This window comes from Leuciscus leuciscus (assembly GCF_965113295.1).
Source record: "Leuciscus leuciscus genome assembly, chromosome: 24".
In the NCBI taxonomy this organism is placed as follows: Eukaryota; Metazoa; Chordata; class Actinopteri; order Cypriniformes; family Leuciscidae; genus Leuciscus; species Leuciscus leuciscus.
The window spans coordinates 22,048,865-22,069,161 of NC_138723.1; the positions used below are offsets into that span (position 1 = coordinate 22,048,865).

Below are 20,297 nucleotides of genomic sequence, written 5' to 3' on the forward strand. Positions count from 1 at the left end.
AAAGATTGAAACCCCCTACTTTAGACAACAAAGTCTAAATAATGTTTATCTTTAACAAGAGCGCATATGAGATTCTTAAACAACTTGTAGATGGTATAATAACCCCAAAATGCTTTACAATATATAAGCTGCAAATGTGTTGGAAAATCCTGATTAGATTCTATCAGGCACGCCATGGAAAGGTGATGCACCTGGAAGTGCCCTTTTCAACTCATGGATAGTGTCTGCACCGCAGGTGGCCTGTAGTTGATATCAGCTTAGCATTGGTTAAGCAGGACAACGGTAACCCAGCTGCTCCATCATTTTAAAAGGGCAGGTGTGTTACCCAAAGCCTAAAATGCTCATTTCCATTCAGCATGCTTCAGCCGTTTTTTCCCCCCGGATAGTGCGTGTGGCTGTTTGCCAGGGGGAGGGTCTGATTCTTTTGCTTTGAGCACTTTCATCATGAATGTATACACACGCAGATTGGCCAGGCTACATCCAGGCACCCCCTCAATTCTCTTCATTGGCCTTATTCTCTTATGAGCTCAGTGCAGATGGCGCAGACCTTCTGCTGGTCTAATGGTTTTAACCTGGCCAGGCTCAGATTAGTGGCCCAGCTTCAACCAGGAAGTGCAGAGGCCAATTACATCCTGTAAAACATTCCTCCTCTGCAAATCTGCTTTAGACAGTATAGGGATCCCTACTTTAATCGCATTGTGAGCTGCTATTAATCAAATACTCTCATCCTCGTGATCCTCCATTGTTTTTACCCGAGTCAGTCAAAGAGCTTTTCACTATTTTGAAGGGAATTCAGCGAGAGGGAGCAAAGGAAACAGTCTTTTGGTTTTCTTGTGGCCAATTTCCTGCATCAGACCAGTTTTGGCTTTGTTACTAACATTAACCTTCCTCCCGTTCCCCCTCCCAAACCATCTGCCGCTGTGAGGGCAGCATAATTACCTCAAACAAGCCCCTTCCCCCAGACCACAGCCTCTGGGTTTCCTGATTAGATGTACCCCACCTCATATGACTCCCCAACCCCGTTACCCTCTTTTCCTCAGACAAAGAAATACAAATGCTATATTTTAGTTAGACAGCATATTTAGTGCTGAATTATAGATTTAAAGGGCCAGGAACACAAATATGTAGCCTGACTTTCTCTTATGGACTTGTTCGATTTTTGTCGCATGAAGTATTGCTTCATGCATGATGGTTCTGTATGTAAACTGACCCCGAAAACAACGAAATCCCTTACATCAGAAGAAAATTATAAAATCAAACGGTATCTGCAAGCAATTTTTTTAGACTTTTCCCCAAAACTAGTTTTCCCTCAAGTTCACACAAGTGTATTTCATCACATTGAACATGTTACATTAAAGGGATAGTTCACCCAAAAATGATCATCATTTGCTCACCCTCAAATTGTTCCAAACCTGTATGAGTTTGTTTGTTTTGTTGAACACAAAAGAAGATATTTTGAAGAATGTCAGTAACCAAACAGTTGTGTGGCACCATTGACTTCCATAGAATTTTTTTCCTGCCATGGAAGTCAATGGCTACCGTCAACTGTCTGGTTACCAATATTCTTCAAAATATTTTTTTGTGTGTGTTCAGCAGAAGAAAGAAACTCATACAGGTCTGAAACAACTTGAGGGTGAGTAAATGATGACAGAATTTTCATTTCTGGCTGACCTATCCTATTATCGTTTAATTAACCTTTTGATATTTGTTAGCGTTTCATATCCTCTTTTTAAATGTATTGCTTGAAACATGCTATCTTTCATTAAAATAAATGACCAAACAAGTGCCTAAAAATGTTATGTTGGGCCACTGCATGTATCCCAACTAATACAACATGCCAACTGGCACTAAAAGGATCTCAGACAAGTTTGGATTCTGTACACTCATCCCATGGCGACAAACAAATGATAAACATGTAAAATGAGTATGAAATGGTGTAAAAGAGAGTGTCTCGGTTATACTAATCACAGTTTTGACTAAATGTTGAGATAAATGGAACTATAAAGCTTAATATTTCTTGTCTAACAGTTCTTTTTGTTAGTTTCCACAAATAGTCGAGCAGATTCACTCGTGATCTCTTTATCTTGGCTTGAAAGGCTTGATAATATTGCAGCAGGCAGCATTGAGCTGTGTTTGTACACAGGTCAGAAGTAATCCATGTCCAAGAAATCACACACATGCACACATTGGTTGTCTGAAACCAGTGCAGAGATTACAGCATCCCTAATCCAAAGACTCTTATTGGGAACATTTGCTCATATGCATCAGAGTTAAAAAAGTGTTGGAGATATGATTTGGCATCTAAAATGCATGACTGTATGATTTGGATGTATAATTTTTTTAGTGCAACTTCATGTGACAATGTCTTTTAATATCAGGGTACAGTTTTATATTGGCTTTGGTGCGTCTGTCAATGTGGTTTGCTTTGGGTTATATGTATATTTGATTTACTGTGTCTCTCTCTATCTCCCTCTATCACAGAGACACTCACTCACTCTGTCTGGGATGGATATCACATTTATTTTTAGACAGTGGGTTTGGCCAGCAAGAAGCTTAGTATACATCATGTGGCTGAGGGCAGGCAGCTTTGGGGAGAGAGAGAGAGAGAGAGAGAGAGAGACCTGACCTCCACCCTATCCCAAAGTTAGATACTGCTTTAAATGTACCATTCATACAATAAACCATAAAAAAAAACAGTGATAATAAAATTGTAAAGTATTTATTTTTCATGGTAGTATTTGTTTTACTGCCTCTTAACTACTCACTATTGCAGTTTATTCTTAAATATTTACAAAAAAATTACACAAAAATATAAAATGTCTGAATACGATACAGTATTTGGAATCAGAATATACAGTATATACATATTATAAGTTATATACATTATATATTACAAGTCAAATTATATATATATATACACACACACACACACACACACACACACACACACACACACACACACATATATTCAATTTATGTATTTTGATTTAATTGATTTTGGTGCAAATTGTGACCTGGAACATATTCTTAACAGATTTAATGAGATTCACTCTATAACAAATGGATTGTTTAATGAATTTTCTAACATCAGTTGAGAGTTATATACAGTATGTATATTCATGACAATTCTATGTTTTTGTCATGTAATGTTGAAAGAATTATACTGAATGTTTGGAAAAAAAACCTTGTATAAACATGCTTTGTAGATATCCATCTTCTTTAACAGAAAGCCATCTCTATCATTAATGTGAAGCTGTTAAGTGCTGTAATAGATGATACAGGGTGTTTATTTCCATCAGGAGCCTGAACAAAACAATGGATTCATGGTTTTAGTGTTGCCTGGGGGGGAAAACAATATTTGTCACTCACATGGCTGCTCCTAGTATCATGGTTATGAGAGCCTGCCCACCATCTGCTGCTGTAAACAATGTTTCCTGGCTCTGCCACCCCCAACACTCCCTGCTCTCTCTCTCTCTCACACACACTGCATGCAGAGAAAGTGTACAAGGTTCAGCATATACAGGCCTTAGGGAACATTTGAACCCTGCTCTCAAAATTCATATCCTAAATATTTGCAGAAACCCATGATTTACATAAGGCAGAAGTTGAAAAATAAGAATGAAAGATAGCAGTGTTCTTTATTGAAATGCACACCACTGTTCAAAAGGTCGATTTAAAAAAATAATTTAATACTGTTATTCAGCAAGGTTGCATTAAATTGATCAAAAGTGACAGTCAAGACTTTTATAGTGATACAAAAGATTTCTATTTCAAATAAATCTTGTTCTTTTGTACCTTCTATTCATCGAAGATCCTTGAAACTAAATGTTTTATGTTTTCCACAAATATATTAAGCAGCGCAATGATAATAATAAGAAATGAATCCACATATTAAAATGATTTCTGAAGGATCATGTGAAAATGAAGACGGGAGAAATTATGCTGAAAATTCAGCTTTGCCATCACAGGAATACATTTTAAATTGTAATAACATTTCCCAATACTGTATTTTTGATCAAATAAATGCAGCCTTGGTGAAAATAAGAGACCTCTTATGAGTGATCAATAATACACTCTTTAATGAAGACCAATGGCAAAAGGACATTCGTAAAATGAGAGCTTTATTGATATCAGATTAAAATACTGATTCCAAAATTATCTCACATATACTTTTCTCCTTGAAAAAAAGAATCTGAAATTATATATATATATATAAAAAAGTTGGAATTGGTGGAGCGGTCCCACAGAACGATAAATACACAGATGTAAGATTGAGTGCTAAAACAATACATGATGACTGATCATAAATACACACTCAATAAAATAAGACATTATACGTTAACTTCCACAACACCTAAATCATTGAAAATCGACTTGTTCTGCACAAGACAGTACAACTGAACCAAACGACACACAACGATGTGACTAAAACAGAAAATCAAACTCAGTTTGGTCAGCGTATAGTAGATGAAAGAGTCTTTGGTTGCGCCAAGGCTTTTTATTTACGAGCCCCTGCTGGATCACCTCGTTCGACGGCCACATTTACAAGCCGTCAATCTCGTTCTTCTGCAAAACACGTGGTGAGAAAGTCTGGTTTACCACATGATTTGTGGTTTGATGGCGGGAACTAATGAGACCGAATGGGACATCACGGGCTGTAAGAACGCCTCAGTTCCCTTTCAGAGCTGCTTTTCTCAGCTGCAGCTAGGGCTAAAGACTTGGCTCTAGCTAATGTACGCGACCTGTGCCCTATAAATGGCATTCGAATGCCTCATTTACTCCATAATCACATTCAAAAGGAGACAGATGACAATCTGGAGAGGAAGTGTACGTACAAACCTCTATCAAACATTGCTACTTCCACTATACGAAGTCAAAGACCACTGTGGTTGCTATTTAGCGTAACGTCCCTAAAACCACGTCAAAATCAATAAATATATGTATAAATAAACAACATGCAAATGATAAAGACAAAACTGGAAGAAATAAAGACACGTAAGGGAAACAAATGGATGACGCTTCCGTTTTAGTGTGTTTTTGCCTCGTTTAAAACACGAATGAGTTAAAAGGTGCCGTGCTAAATGGGTTCGTCTTTCACCCTTCTTTTACCATGGATCCAGCCATTAGTTAAACCTGAGCGTGGGAAAAAACTGTGAGCTTGGCCAACCCAGAGGAAAGCAAATGTCGATTTGTGCCTCAGTTTGCACTCCCTTGAATAGAATAGGAAAATACTCACATAATATAAACACTTGGTGTCTAGCTGGCACACATTCGTCCAATCAAACGCGTATGTATATATATATACACACGGGATAGGGGTAGCGCTGCTGCTGCTATGAACCTCGCACCCTCAAGGTTTAGAGGTGTGTGTCAGGTAGATAGATTTCCAGGGAGGAAGTTACAGCCAGATAATGAAACTAATTATGCATATGCTGCATGTCTCTTTCCAGCGTTATGGGCCATGAGGAGGGGGATCTCAGGGTCTTCAGTCCCACCCATTGTCCTTGATCATGTGGGCCAGCTCGATGATGAATTTGCCCTCCTTGTACTTCTGACTACTTTCGAAGGCATGCTCCTAACGGAAAGAAGAAGAGGGAGGGAGAGAGAAAAACAGAAACGGTCAAGAGAACGAGCGGGTGGTCACCTCAAAGTCAAGATCTGTTGATCCAAAAATAATGGACAGCTGCTGGGGAGCTTTTCTGGATATGTCAATCAAATATAACACCTTTAAATAGCAGTATTAGAAGAGATGTTTCACTATATATGTGCTGTAAAACAAGTGCCAACTTCTAAATCTATTCCGATATGCTTATTCTTTCAATTGAAATGTCAAGCATGTTAATTAATTCATTTGAAAATAGCAATGTCTTGAACACCTCTTTTATAATGAATTAACATTCATTTTAATATATGTGTTCAAATACTCATTAAAAGTCTAAATAAGCAGAATCTGAATGAATGAATAAAGCATTTATATAGTGCTTTACTATGTACTATACACCCCAGGCACTTGGCACAAAAATAAATAAATAATTGTATACATGAAAGTGTACTTCAAGTGTAAGGAAAATATTATATAAATATTATATTATATAATACAGTACAGAAGTTCAGAAGTTTGGAGACAGAAGTCTCTTATGCTCACCAAGACTGCATTTATTTGATCAAAAAATATAGTAAAAACGGCTATATTGAGAAATGTATTACAATCTACAACCGTTTTATATTTTAATATATTTTAAAATGTAATTTATTCCAGTGATGGCAAAGCTGAATTTTCAGCATCATTACTCCAGTCTTCAAGTCTACATTTCTTCTTATTATAAAAGTTGAACAGCTGTGCTGCTAATATTTTTGTGGAAACTGTAATACATTTTCCACAAGATTCTTTAATGAATAGAATCTTCAAAAGAACAGCATTTATTTGAAATAGAAATCTTTATAAACTTCTTTACTGTCACTGAATATAAAGTATTAATTTATATATTATTGAATGTCTTACTGACCCCAAACTTTTGAACATTAGTTAAAACCTAAACCTGACATTAAATAGAGAACCTCTGTGAATATATATATATATATATATATATATATATTAGGGCTGGGTATCGATTCAGATGTTACAATTCGATTCGATTTCGATTCGCAAGCTCTAATTCGATTCGATTTCGATTCTCGATTCGATTTTTCCAATTTCGATTCTAAATTAATTTCGATTCGACTCACTCAATGAATATTAAATACAAATCCTATATTTATTAAAAAAAGAAAAAGAAAAGAAAAAAAAGTGAACAAGTTTTCAAGTGTTTAATTAATAAAAAGAAATTAAGAGCTACAAACCTGTATATTAGACTCTTTTTATTTTAGGTACACTTGGGTACATTAAAACAGAACCCAACTCTATATTTCAAATGCATACAATGAATAGACAGGATTTTGATGCAAGATGAAAAATTGATGCTGAAAATTGGACAAGTCAGAACAGTCGCATGTCTTGATCAAACAGGTTAACAATCCTCACATAAACCCACATATAAAAACGTTGCATATAATATAATATGTGCCCTTCCTGTCTAACAGCTAGGCCATACAGAAATTGAATAAAATTATCAAACAGTCTGTGTTGCATTAATTATAAATTATATATTGACTAATCAAAGTTACAAAAGTTCTTTATTCAAGAGCAGTGAGTGTTTTTCTCTGTTCTCTTTGTTCTTTGATTAACTTAAATGACAGAGATAATTAGTGGCTACAGTGTACTGTCCCTTTAAGACCAGCCGCTGTTGACAGAGACGCGGAACTCACACGCGGACTCATTCTCTCACGAGGCACAACTCTTCACGTTCGTCATAAGACTGCTCTTATGTTATAAAGATACTCGACAAAAATACATTTTGGCATAATTGTGTGTGTTCTTCGTTCAAGCGCGAAAGATAATTCTATTCTGTGCTGTCTTGTGCGCACGCACGATATCATCGCAAGTTTTTCTGTCACAGTCACGACAGCATTTTGGCAGCATTTTGGTCATATAGCCTAATTGCGTATAGGCTTGTCATAGCGATTGCGATATGATTAAACGTGCAGCACTAATTGAGGTTATTTTATGATTTAGATAAAAACTACCATAAAATCTCACAGCATTAGCTATAAAATTGAGTTTGCAAGCCTATGAACAGTGGAGGAAAACTAATACATAAAGATGGAAAAAAATCGATTCTTGGCGTTTGAGAATCGATTTTGAATCGACCACATTTTAAAAAACGATTAATCGAAAAATCTATTTTTTTGCCCAGCCCTAATATATATATATATATGTGTGTGTTTTTCACTGTTTGGCCATCTGCTAGGCTGACAAGACAAGAAAATTCAAAGCCAATATATTTAAATAATACTGTTTTGTCTTGGAAAGCACAACATACTCAAAGGTTTTCAGGAGTAGATTAGTGACATGGGAAGCAGGTCATGAGGTTGTGGAAAAGCCACTTAAAGTATCTCTCTCTCGATGAGTTGTGTCCGAGCCTCTAGCACGAGTTCAAACGTGACACAAGAAGAGATAAGTGCATGTCCGGTGTTGAACGATCATGAGTGTTTTGTCTGAGGTGTGATCCAGAACTCACGTATTTCCAGCCCAGAGTGGTTTTACAGTTCTCACAGTAAATGTCGGCCACCGCATGGAGACCGGTCAGCAGTACCCTCTCCTCCGCTGGGCCACAGCCCACATTCACCCTGATCGATGAAAAGAGGAAGTCAAGATTACATCAAAAATTCTGAAATGATATTTTGCTTGTTGCTTTACCACTTTGTATTGCATGGTTAGGACAAACTACAAGACTTACACTGAGTTGAAGAGGTAAGCCCTGCCTTGACTCCCTTGAAAAGACTGCAAAGGAAATAAAACAGACAGAAAGATGATTGAATTGGCTGGCATATGTGTTACAAAATCACGTCAGAGTAATTTAACATAATTTACTCGTACTGTGACTGCCCAATCAGGTAATGTAAAAAAAAAAAAAAAATTCCCTTCGCTGCTCCATTCATGAGGATAGGATTTCCCAGGCATGATGTAAAGCAGGGCCAGGGTCATAATTATGGGTGTTTGGAAGCGGTTTGGCCATATGAGCATGGATCAAAAGATCATTAGGGTGGTTTCATTTTGGCTGTGCTATACTGAACAGAATAGCAATGAAGGCTTTCTTTATCCATCTTAAGCCTAAATAACCTACCTGAATGAAACCATGGCAACAATAGGTAAACACTTGAAACATAATACATTAAACACATGAACATAATCATAAACTCTTTTAGAGTATGTTGGACTCATTTTCTGTGAATCATTATAAACTGTCTGATCCAATAGATCAAAATGAATTAAATGATTCATTCAGATTCAATGATTCAACAGATTTACACGATGGTTCCTTGGAAAAAACATGTTCAAACACATTTTCAGTGTTTTTAGTTTAAGAGTACATTTTTTAAAAAGGATTTAAATAGTTTTTAACCTCAAATATGTTTTTAAACATTTTTAGTAAGATGTATACATGAAAACACAAGTATATTTAAAGAGTAAGGAAAATATTACATAAATATTATATTTATATAATGAAAACTAACATTCAAAGGTTTGGAGTCTCTTATGCTCACCAAGGCTGCATTTATTTGTATTAAAAATATAGTAAAATGTTAAAATATTGTGAAATATTATTACAATCTAAAATTGTATACACAGTATTTTAAAATGTAATATATTCCTATGATGGCAAAGCTGAATTTTCAGCATCATTATTCCAGTCTTCAGTGTCACATGACACAATTCAAAAATCATTTTAATAGGCTGATTTAATGCTCAAGAAACATTTCTTATTATTATCAATGTTGAAAACAATTGCACTGCTTAATATTTTTGTGGAAACTTTAATGAATCGATTCAAAATTATGCATTGTTATTCTATTATGACTTCTTGCATGAAACATTGAATCTATTTGGCTGTGACTGTTGGATTGAAATTATATTTTCAGTGTTAGTTTTGAGTAAATTACCTTATTTTTGTATTTAAGAGCTGTCAAAGTAAAACAATAATTAATAATATTTAAATATGTATTCAGATATAATGATTACATGGCATTTTCAATTGTATATTTTTTCAATTGCGTATCAAAAATTAAAACTATCCAAATGCTGTATTACGTTTTCTGTAACACTACCTTATGTTTAAAGCAAAACATTAGCCTCCTAATGTACAAAACTCTATTAACCTACTTAAAGCTACTACATTTATTATGTCGTTCCATTCTGACCTGTATTTAGTATAGAGGGATTCGAACTAATTGAAATCATCATTTTCGCCCTCAACTCCGCCCTCAGAACCGCCTGTAGCGCTCTCACTTCCATTGAAACACAAGTAAGGCTTGTCAGACCGGATACCACTGGGTTTTATTATGCAAACATAGTATGTGAACAACTAATGAATGTAGCAAAAACAATCTTTTCTTATCCGTACAATCTGTAAACACACACACAGTCTATCAGACAGCCAAAACCCTGGGCACAGAATGTAGTGCTGCATTGTGGGTAGGTATTCATCTGGGTATACTACAGAGACATGATTACTCTTACTCTTGGGGCACACAAAAGCCCAAACGATGACCTGCTTCCCTTTATCCTTGATTGTGTGACATGTACGTCAGGCAGCCGAGTGCCTTATCGACCCACATTCTGCCCGCACACACACTCCAGACAAAAGGCAAACTCACACACACAATGTTCACATTAGGAATTACAGGTGCTATTAATAATCCTTGACACATATTTCTCCACCCACATACATAATGACACACACCTCACAAACAGGCCCCATATGGTGTTTTTAAAAGTGTGCCATCGGTGTCTGTGCACATGTGGTACAATGAATTTGTAACAATGTAGCTAACTAATGTTAACAAATAAAACCTTACCAAAAATATGTACACTACCGCTCAAAAGTTTGTGGTTATTAATATTTTTTAAATGCTCTTGAAATAACAAAATGCTCACCAAGGCTACATTTATTTGCTCAAAAATACAATAAAAATAGTAATATTGTGAAACATCAATTTTAAAATGTAATTTATTTCTGGGATGGAATGTTTAATTTTCAGCATCATTGCTCCAGTCTTCAGTGTCACATGATCCTTCAGAAATCATTCTAATATGCTGATTGTACTCAAAAAACATTTCTTATTATTATCGATGTTGAAAACAGTTGTGCTGCTTAATATTCTTGTGAAAACTGTGATAAATGTTTTCAGGTTTCTTTGGTGAATAGAACATTCAAAAGAAAATCATTAATTTGAGATTAAATATTTTGAAACAATGTCTTTATCATTACTTTTTATCAATTTAATGCATCCTTGCTGAATAAAATCATTAATTTCTTTAAGAAAAAAATCTTACTGACCCTAAACTTTGATGAATAAAAATATATAAAGATTATTATACACTGTTTTTAAGCTCACATTACACAAATACTTTCAGATAAATGTATATCTGTATTTTAATGCAAAAACAAATGGTCAGGCATTAGTACACAGCATTGAAAATATACAAACGAGCTTTTGCCTTTTGTTATTCCATGATATATGTTAAACATTGTCATGTGCAACTAATTTAAACATCCCAAAAACATGATGTAGTGTTTCACGACCCTTTAACAGGAAGTCAAGCAGGGTGTCTAAAATTAAAGCACTGAGTTAATTGTAACTGTCCTGATCTGAGGTTACGTACAGGTTTGATTAAGATACATGCTAAAAGAGACATTGCTGACTACCTTTGAGATGAGCTCATCGTGATTGGCCAGGTGCGCTCGGCAGTGAATGCAGCTGTAGGTGCGATGGCAGTTGGGCAGGTAGGCCTGAAAGGTTTTGGAGCGTGTCATGTTGACCGTGGCGGGGGAGACGGCACGGGGGCGGAGCAGGAAGGGCCGGGCAGTCCAGGACGACTCACTGGAGAAACAGTGGAGCACACAGGTGAGGGCCGTGGTGAAGCTTCAGGAGAGAGGAGAGCACACCTGTGAGGAACACACACATTTGTGAATATTATTACAATCTAACATTGTATATATTTTAAAATGTAATTTCCTCCTGTGATGGCAAAGCTGAAATTTCAGCAGCCGTTACTTCAGTCTTCAGTGTCACATGATCCTTCAGAAATCATTCTAATATGTTGATTTGGTGCTCAAGAGTAATTTTTTTTTTTCAATGTTGAAAACAGTTGTGCTGCTTAATATTTTTGTGGAAAATTCAAATTCAAATTCGTTAGGGGTAAGTAAGATTTAAATAAAAAAGAAAATAATATTTCATTCAGCAAAGACATTAAAATGATAAAAACGACAGTAAAGACATTCATAATGTTGCAAAATATATATATTTTAAATAAATGCTCTTCTTTAGAATTTTCTATTCATCAAAAATCCTGAAAAAATGTATCATGATTTCCACAAACAAACAAAAAAACATTAAGCAGCACTGTTTTCAACATTAATAAAACCATGATTAATAATTAATGATAATAATTGAGCACCAAATTATTATTTTAGATTGATTTCTGAAAGATCATGTGACACTGAAGACTGGAGTAATGATGCTGAAAAAAATATAGCTTTGCCATTACAAGAATAATTTACATTTTAAAATACATTGAAAAAGAAAACAATTATTTTAAATTGTAATAATATTTCACAATATTTCTGTTTTACTGTATCCAATAAACACAGCCTTGGTGAGCAGAGACTTCTTTCAAAAACATCAAAAATCTTATTTATTCAAAACTTTTGACCAGTAGAGTAGGTTCAGAAATCATTATATTTATGTCATATGCATATTAACATGAACATGTACATTTACATATCAAAGCATAACATCTAACTTATTTCAGATGCAATCGCAAAAACAGCTATTTGTGTCAATAAGAGGAAGGAAAATAGTTATGAAAAAAAAAACATTAGGACTGATTTTGATGGATAAAATCAAATGTTACAAAAGCATAGCAGTCCCTTTAAGAAAATTCTGTAAATAAATAATGAATGAATATTAAATAACATTCTATGGTGTATTTGCACATTTTAGATGTCATAAATGATGCAGATTGATGTCCAAAACTGAGTGTACGTCAGCAAGAAACACAGACAGTGAATGCAGCAGACGTCATTCACAGGAACGCAGTGCAAATACGCATGAATCAGAGTATCTGTGAGCTGTTGTCTGACAGCTAACTGTGATTGTGTGGTCCAGCGTTCATCCTGCCCTCGGGTTAGAAGGGGGCTGAGCTGTATCAGAGGCGGCTTTTTAATGCAGAGAGCTGGAGACCTGCCAATGACGTGGACTCAAACACCCAGAGGCAGCCAGATTTCAATGCTCATCTCTGTTCAACCGATTATTCCATAATAAAATGTGCTTAGTTTAAATAAAACAAATCCATATATTATGAGCAGGGCTTGACATACACTTTTTTGCTCACCAACCATTGTGGCTAGTGGTTTTCAAAGTTACTAGCCACTCTGCATTTTCACTGGTCACAATTATGACATTGATACCATGGGGAAAATCTGCCATATACACTCTAAAAACTCCTGGGTCAAAAATAACCCATAATGGGTTATTTTTGACCCAACTCCTGGGTTAAAAAGGGACCAACTAATTTATGGGTTATTTCAACTCAGAAAATTGGGTTATGCTTTTTGACCCACATTATGGGTTAAATACCTGACCCAAATGTTGGGTTTAAAAAAACCAACATCTGGGTAGAAATAACCCAAAAATTAGTTGGTCCCTTTTTAACCCAGGAGTTGGGTCAAAAATAACCTAACTTGGGTCACTATCCCAGTATGCCTTATTTCAGAAAATAAAACTTTGTTTTACATTATATTACACACTTCAAGCACTTTTACATTTTTATTGCATTAAATAAAAATCTATAAGAAAAAACACACACTTGGACATGTTTATTTTCATATTTATTTTAGGTCACACTGTAATAACAATATTAGAAATAAAAAATAGAAAAATAAACAACAATTCTCAGAAGAGCCTCAGGAATTTAAGCCAGGGGCCAACTTTGGGGACAAGATTTTTGATGGTGTCCTCATCAAAGAGAAGAAATGCCTCCTCATCTATCTGAAAGACAGAAAACAAGACAATATGAGTATTGTTAATAAGACGAGACAATTGTGAGCCACTCACCAGACACTCTTTCATTATCAAGCTAACAAATAATCACTTTTAAGGTAATGCAGTGGCTTTTTTATTTAATTTTTTTTACGTGGCCCAAATTGCTAGTTAACTAATGTGGTTATTTTGCAGCATTAACATTACCCATTTTGTGTGAATGACATATTTTCTTTCATTAAAAAGTGTAATGACAGCCCATTCTTATGCATAACAGCTTGAAGACAAGGCACAGTAATCTTTTAGGGTTGTACATACCCCACTGTCGAAGAAGTTGTGACTTTCACAAAATCTTGCACTGACACATTTAAGTCTTATTAAAAAAAAAAAGTAGGTATAGAGAGATGATATAAGGGCAATAAGAGTAAAATGCTCACCTCTAAAATTCTCTGTCAGCTCAGACAGCTGCCACTCAGTTAGCTTATCAGCGACAAAACTGTGGAGAAAACATAGCAATATAGAGGTTAGCAACAATTTGAAGACTTGACCCGCTTCTTTAACTCTACCTAACGTTACTTCAGCCAGTAGAGCACTGTATAATATGATAAGCACGGCACAGCTGGTAAACATAACTCAACTATTGTGTTGCCTCGTCGTCGCTCTGTAGCCGCAGCTATGGGTCTCGCACACCGACGAGAAGCGCCGCGTCGCGTCTAGGACAACTCGAGGTATCGCTCACCGGACGTGCACTCTCTCAAGGGGCTCGCGAAGCGCAGCGCCGCGTCTTTAAAATTCGAACACATTATTCTCTATGAGTGTAACGGACGGACACACACACACACACACACACACACACCGGCGGTCTGTCCGCGGCACCCAGCAACGGCTCAGGACCGTGTTCAAAATCGCGTCCGCTTGTGCGATAACGTTACCTCGAGTTGTCCTAGACCTAGATGTTGTCGTGATAGCCGCGGCTACATGCCAACATCAGAATTACCACGGCTAACGCTAGTCTCAACGTAGCAACGTATTTATTTTATTTTTTTTAGCAAATGGTGCTAAACTAGCAACAGGGACATGGACACAGAAAAGTTAACATTACATCAACACTGAAAATACTCTCTTACCTTGAATATAGATGAAGTTTCACCGATGAAGCACAGGCCAAAACGGATCGAGCACGAAGCGACGGTTATTTCAAACGACTGTTGTGAGAAAATTCCAGAACAACTGCGAGAGAGAGAGAGAGAGAAAGCCAACCCTATAACCCAGAACATGGGTTACTCTTTGAAAAATAACCCAGAAACCCAAACAACCCATGAATTGGGTCAAAATATTAGCCCTATAACCCAGAAAATGGTTACCCTCTGAAAAAATAACCCATAATTTTAACCCAACACAAATAACCCAGAAAATGGGTTGAAGAAATAACCCAGGAGTTTTTAGAGTGTACTGTGCATATTTTAACATTATCTCATAATTTGGCAGTAGGTATATTAGGCTGCTGTCACTTTAAAACCTGATGCACGGATCCATTATACTGATACACGTGTTTTCTTTCTCAACTGTTTACGTTCATTTAAAACATAATTTATTGTGTTTACGAGAACACTCGCCAAGGCCGGCATTTTGACATTATTTTGTGTGTATTTGACTGTTTAGAAGTGAAAAAGAACTCAATTTAGTACTGAGCGGCGGCTTTATGTGCGCACACTTTGGATGTGAGCACAAAATCTGGGGGAATGAGTAAAATGATGCGCAAAATGCACAATTCCAAGCCGAAATTCAAGCCCTGTAGCACCAACAATATTCATCCGTAGCAAATGAAACGAGTGAGAGAGAGTGAAAGACCAGCTGGTATCGTGTATCTATTCTGCGGAAAATTAGTATTGGAAGCGTTTCCGATATTTCAGTATTGATATGTATAATCACTACATTGCACTTAAGTTTATTATTTCAGATGCCTTTTTAAAAGACTACAATAAAAAAAAAAAAAAAATGTATTGTATAAAATTCAAAAGGTCTTATTGTCAAGCTCTGATTAAGACGAAATGTTGCCTGGGAGGTAAAAAGGAATAGTTGATGCACTATATGAATTTCTATGAAAATGAGACCAAAATGTCACTTTTATTCAAATTGTCCCTACATTGTCGTTCTCAAATACTTTATAAGTCATAGGTTATTAACTACTTTAATGGTGCTTTGTTGTCCTTTTTGGAGCTTGACAGCCTCTGGGTCACTATTTCCATTCAGTGTATGGGAAAAGAGCAGCGTGAACATCGTTCTAAACATCTCCTTTTCAGTCGTACAGGTTTGGAATGACATGAGGGTGAGTTAATGATGACATAATTGTCATTTTTGGTTAAAATAACTCTTCAGGGTACACAAATGTGATGTGATTTCCTAAATCCAATGAATAAGTTTGAAATCTTGACTTATTTTGTGCCCTCTTTTACATCATTGTGGCACGTTGGCAGTTTTTCACTGTTGAGGCAGCAGCTTTGGACGAGATTTAAGGCAGAACTAATTACTAAAAGAATCCGCAGGCATCTCATTTAATTACCCAGAAGCGCGGACAGCTATTCGTGAGATCGAAAAAGGGCCTTGTGAGTGACATCATCAGATATTCGAATTCCAACCACATCTCAGCAAACCGACGTAATTATCACATAAACAAAAGCATTTGTTGGCTGTTGTGACTCAGCAAAGTCAGCAAAAACCCTACTGAGGTCATAAAGCTTACTTAGAAAAGGACAAATGTTTAAATGTCTTTTACAATTCCAATACTAATGAAAACACTTAACAATAAGGTTTCACTTGTTAACATTGACTACACAGTTAACATGAACTAATGACAAACAACTTCTACAACATGTATTAATTAATCTTAGTTGATGTTAACTAACACATGAGACCTTAAATGAGACCTTATTGTAAAGTGTTACCATACAAGTAAAGCCAAGTGGCTAAGCTCACTCAAGGAATACATTCTTTTTTTAGACACCACATGAACTCAATGAACTCAAATGAACTCAAATTAAATTAGACAACTCGACAAAAAAGGGGCTGCAAACAAGGTTTCCTGGGAAGCTATTTGCAATTCTGTAATTACATTTGCTTTGGCACAGAAACAATCAAACAGGCCTTATAAAAGTACAGCCAGAGAGTATTCTAGACAGCAGCATGAGACTTGAAATCTGACTCTCCTTGGCATAATTAAGCACCATTGTGTTTGCTCTGCCATTAGGAACTCTGTATAATTTGACCAAATGATACAGCAGCATCATTTTCAACATAATTTCCTAAGGCGACTTCTAACACGATTACATAGGATCCACAAAGGATGGATGCGGTGCGGGTATAAGGCTAATTGGAGGTTGAACGATTAAGAGGTAAATTTATGGGAGATGCAGGGGCTGGAATTCATTCGGATCTCGACAGATGAGATGAAGATAAACGCCTGTCGCCAATATAATTACTGAGGTCATAATCACAGAAATGGTGCCCACTCTGTCTCTGTCTACTTTGTCTGTTTACCATTCCAAATTAGTCTGGAGCAGACCAACCAAACACATATGAACAGATCTCATTCATCAAGTGTTCAAACATGGCTGATCTTTCTTCTTCTTCTGACTACACACTCAACAAACAAATCGAATATAGACTGCTGTTAAGAATCCAAGACTGCAGTTATTGCTTGAATATGAGGGGAAATGCATCTGCCATACTGATACACTCCTAAAAATCAAGGTTCCAATTGGGGAGCGATGCAATAAAAGAACCATTTTGGGTTCCCCATTAAACCTTCCAGTGAACAGTTCTTAAAAGAAAATTGTTTTCTTAATGTGAAGAACATTTTAATAATCTAAAGAAACTTTTCATGCTATAAAGAACCTTTTGTGCAATGGAAAGGTTTCAAGGATGTTTAATGTTCTTCATGGAACCACCAATGCCAATAAAGAACTTTTATTTTTACGAGTGTATGGTGGTTAGACCCCAAACAAACTATCAAAAATATATAATCCTTGAGAGATAATGGTGTTTTTTTGTTTCCTTTCTTGTTTATGCATGCATACAAAAAAAAATCGATCTGATTTCCCCCGAAATAACTTGGGATGTTTTCAATTGCATAATATTATTAAATCAATATCATCTCCATCCCGAAGTATCACACTAACAGAAATCATACAAATCCCTGTTTTTAATAAAAATGTCATTATGTAACAATAACACATGGTGCAGCAGGTACATCAGCACAAAAATCTTCTGTTAATAAATGGCTTTGTTTGGATCCTTATTTAAACTAGAACATCATAAAAAGTCTTGTGCATTTAAGGCAGTAAGAGGACATCTAAACAGACAACAAGGACCCCCGGACAGGTGGCGGATCCCCCCCTCTCTTTCACATAATACACAGCAGACTGCTCCCATAATAACACCTTTTTTTGCTGTCCTTTGAAATCTGTCAGCACAAATATAAAAGCCCCTGCTGCGTACACACATATGCTGTGATATTTAGCTGACTAAATTGTCGATTATACATCTGATGGATTAACACTTTATTTTACAGTTTCCCTGTTAAAGTAATTACAATAATACACAAATACAGGCGGCTCTTCAAAATGATTTAATCCGCACTGCTTAGTAAATGCACACTCAATTATGCAAACACAAATAAAGAGAGACCTAACGTAAAATAAATGTTTCAAATGGTACATTTTTAATATGCAAGCTGCACTTGAGAGCCAAATACAGAGAAAATACAAATGACCTCTAAATTAATACATTTTATATTTAATAACATACCGGCTTTCTAAAGGCCGGTAATGCGAATTCATCCCCAAGTATGATGGCACCTATGCAAACCTCTCAAGCTCATTCGCTAACAGCACGAACCTACAGGAATACCCAATGTGCAATGCTAGCATCAACACTGAAAGGAACAGTGTTGGAAACAGAGGAGACGGAGGGATGGATCCAGGTCAGACGAGTGTGTATGTGGGTGTCAGTGAGCCAGCTTCTATGTAGGCCATAGTAGATGCCACCAGTGTGACGGTGCAGATGGCAGCACCAGCTCAGCACCTCTGGCAATCACTTCCTTGAAAACACCCAAAGCTAAACCAATTCAGAAAAGCCAACTTTAAAATGACAACAAGCCTGAGTGTCACTTACTTGTGCTGTGGTAACAAAACAGTACACAATATCAGTATGCAAAATATTGAATAGCCACAATTTAATTGAAGTGATCTAGCCATCTAAGAACAATTGTTTATGTATAAAAATGATAGGTAACATCATGAGTGTATTTAAGTACACAATAACATTGATAAACATGAACTTAATATGCAATGATCTTATGGAGCTGCTTGCAATGTTATTGTAATTAAATAGTTTAACATGCAATATGTGTAGCATGAACACTTACTATTTTATAAGACCATTTTTATGCATTTTTATTGCAAATTCAACTTTTAAGTTAGTATAAAAAGTAAAATATAAATGTACTTATTTTAAATAAGTATTGTTAAATTCATAAAATATCCTTATAAAATGCAAGCAGTGTTCATGGTGAACGACACATGCATAAACAGTTATTTTTCCTGATACTTTTGTTGGTAGTGTGGCATTAGTGCCATACTAATTATGTAATAGTCTAGAGACAATGCACACTTTTGGAACACAGATGTTAGCTATAATTATTGACATTTTACCTAAGCAATGATGGATTGATGAACTGTATATATTACAGTCTTAAATCCAGAAGTTATTATTGTCACTACAAGTTTCACTCCAAACCGAATCAATAAGTTCACAGAATTTAAACGGTTAAATTGTAGTGAGCTGTCATACTGCACGATAACAAATAACGCACATTCCATTTTTAAAGTCTAACTTCCTATAAAGGAGCCACTAAAAGCATTATGATTGTACAGATATTACCTTTGAATGGAGAAGACGCGCAGGTCGAACTCTCTCCCTCTTTAAAACGGCACCTTCATGCAAAACAGGCGATCATTCTTCATAATACAAAGTTTGCAGGTATCTTCATCAGCCACGCACCTCGACAGCAGCACTCTGTAAATACAGCACCGTTGCGCATCGGGCCTCGCATTACAAGCTCCCAGTTTGATTGACAGCCAGGCCAGCCAATAAATGACACAAAGCGGCCTAGCAACAATACTCTGATTGGCCAACCTAAAAAGTGGACGGACCAATGAACGAATGCCGAAAATATACGGGCGAAAAACCAAAACATTCCTTATCTTTGTGATGTGTCAGTGGTAAGCATGATAAGTAATACATAACTAAAAGCGAAAGTAAGTCTTAATAAACTTTAAACTCAGAATATAAAGTATTTTTAAGATATTACAATTGTCAGTCTGTATATTATTCTCACGTGCGAATGTCAAAGATGTACTAGTCAGTTGGCAGATCATAACTAAATAGCGCCTCTCTGTGTCGTGTTTTTACGCTCTAATTAATATAAAATTGACGCTTTTTTTTTTTTTTACCAAAATAGATTCATATTGCAATATCCTTACTTAGGAACAAGTGTTTTAGCTTTTTATGAAATCTTATTTTACCAAGGTAAAAAATTATTTATAGCATAAACAACCTCAAAAAGTTGCAGAAAATCCAGAGTGGACACTTATTTT

The 20,297-nt window shown here is 36.0% G+C and overlaps 1 protein-coding gene across 2 annotated transcripts; it reads right to left on the bottom strand.

The window, feature by feature from the left end:
- Window positions 1-2,700: 2,700 nt before the first annotated feature.
- Window positions 2,701-20,261, bottom strand: ypel2a (yippee-like 2a). 2 transcript variants are annotated; one of them, XM_082157573.1, is made up of 5 exons: window positions 19,582-20,261; window positions 11,307-11,481; window positions 8,337-8,380; window positions 8,118-8,226; window positions 2,701-5,575 (listed from the first exon to the last, which is right to left on the bottom strand). In XM_082157573.1, exons 2-5 carry the CDS (start codon window positions 11,412-11,414, stop codon window positions 5,486-5,488), a joined length of 351 nt encoding a protein of 116 aa, XP_082013699.1. In that variant the 5' UTR covers window positions 11,415-11,481; window positions 19,582-20,261; the 3' UTR covers window positions 2,701-5,485. The 2 variants fall into 2 exon arrangements, with proteins under 2 accessions (XP_082013699.1, XP_082013698.1); XM_082157572.1 differs by having other exon boundaries at window positions 11,307-11,546.
- Window positions 20,262-20,297: the final 36 nt, after the last annotated feature.

Bases quoted from the DNA above. Each gene is read 5' to 3' on its own strand.
- ypel2a (XM_082157573.1), bottom strand. From the start codon at position 11,414: ATGACACGCTCCAAAACCTTTCAGGCCTACCTGCCCAACTGCCATCGC. The intron at 8,227-8,336 runs GTAAGTCTTGTA...TTCATCGATCAG, and splicing joins GCTTACCTCTTCAACTCAGT to GGTGAATGTGGGCTGTGGCC. The intron at 5,576-8,117 runs GTGAGTTCTGGA...TCTTTCCGTTAG, and splicing joins CCACTCTGGGCTGGAAATAC to GAGCATGCCTTCGAAAGTAG.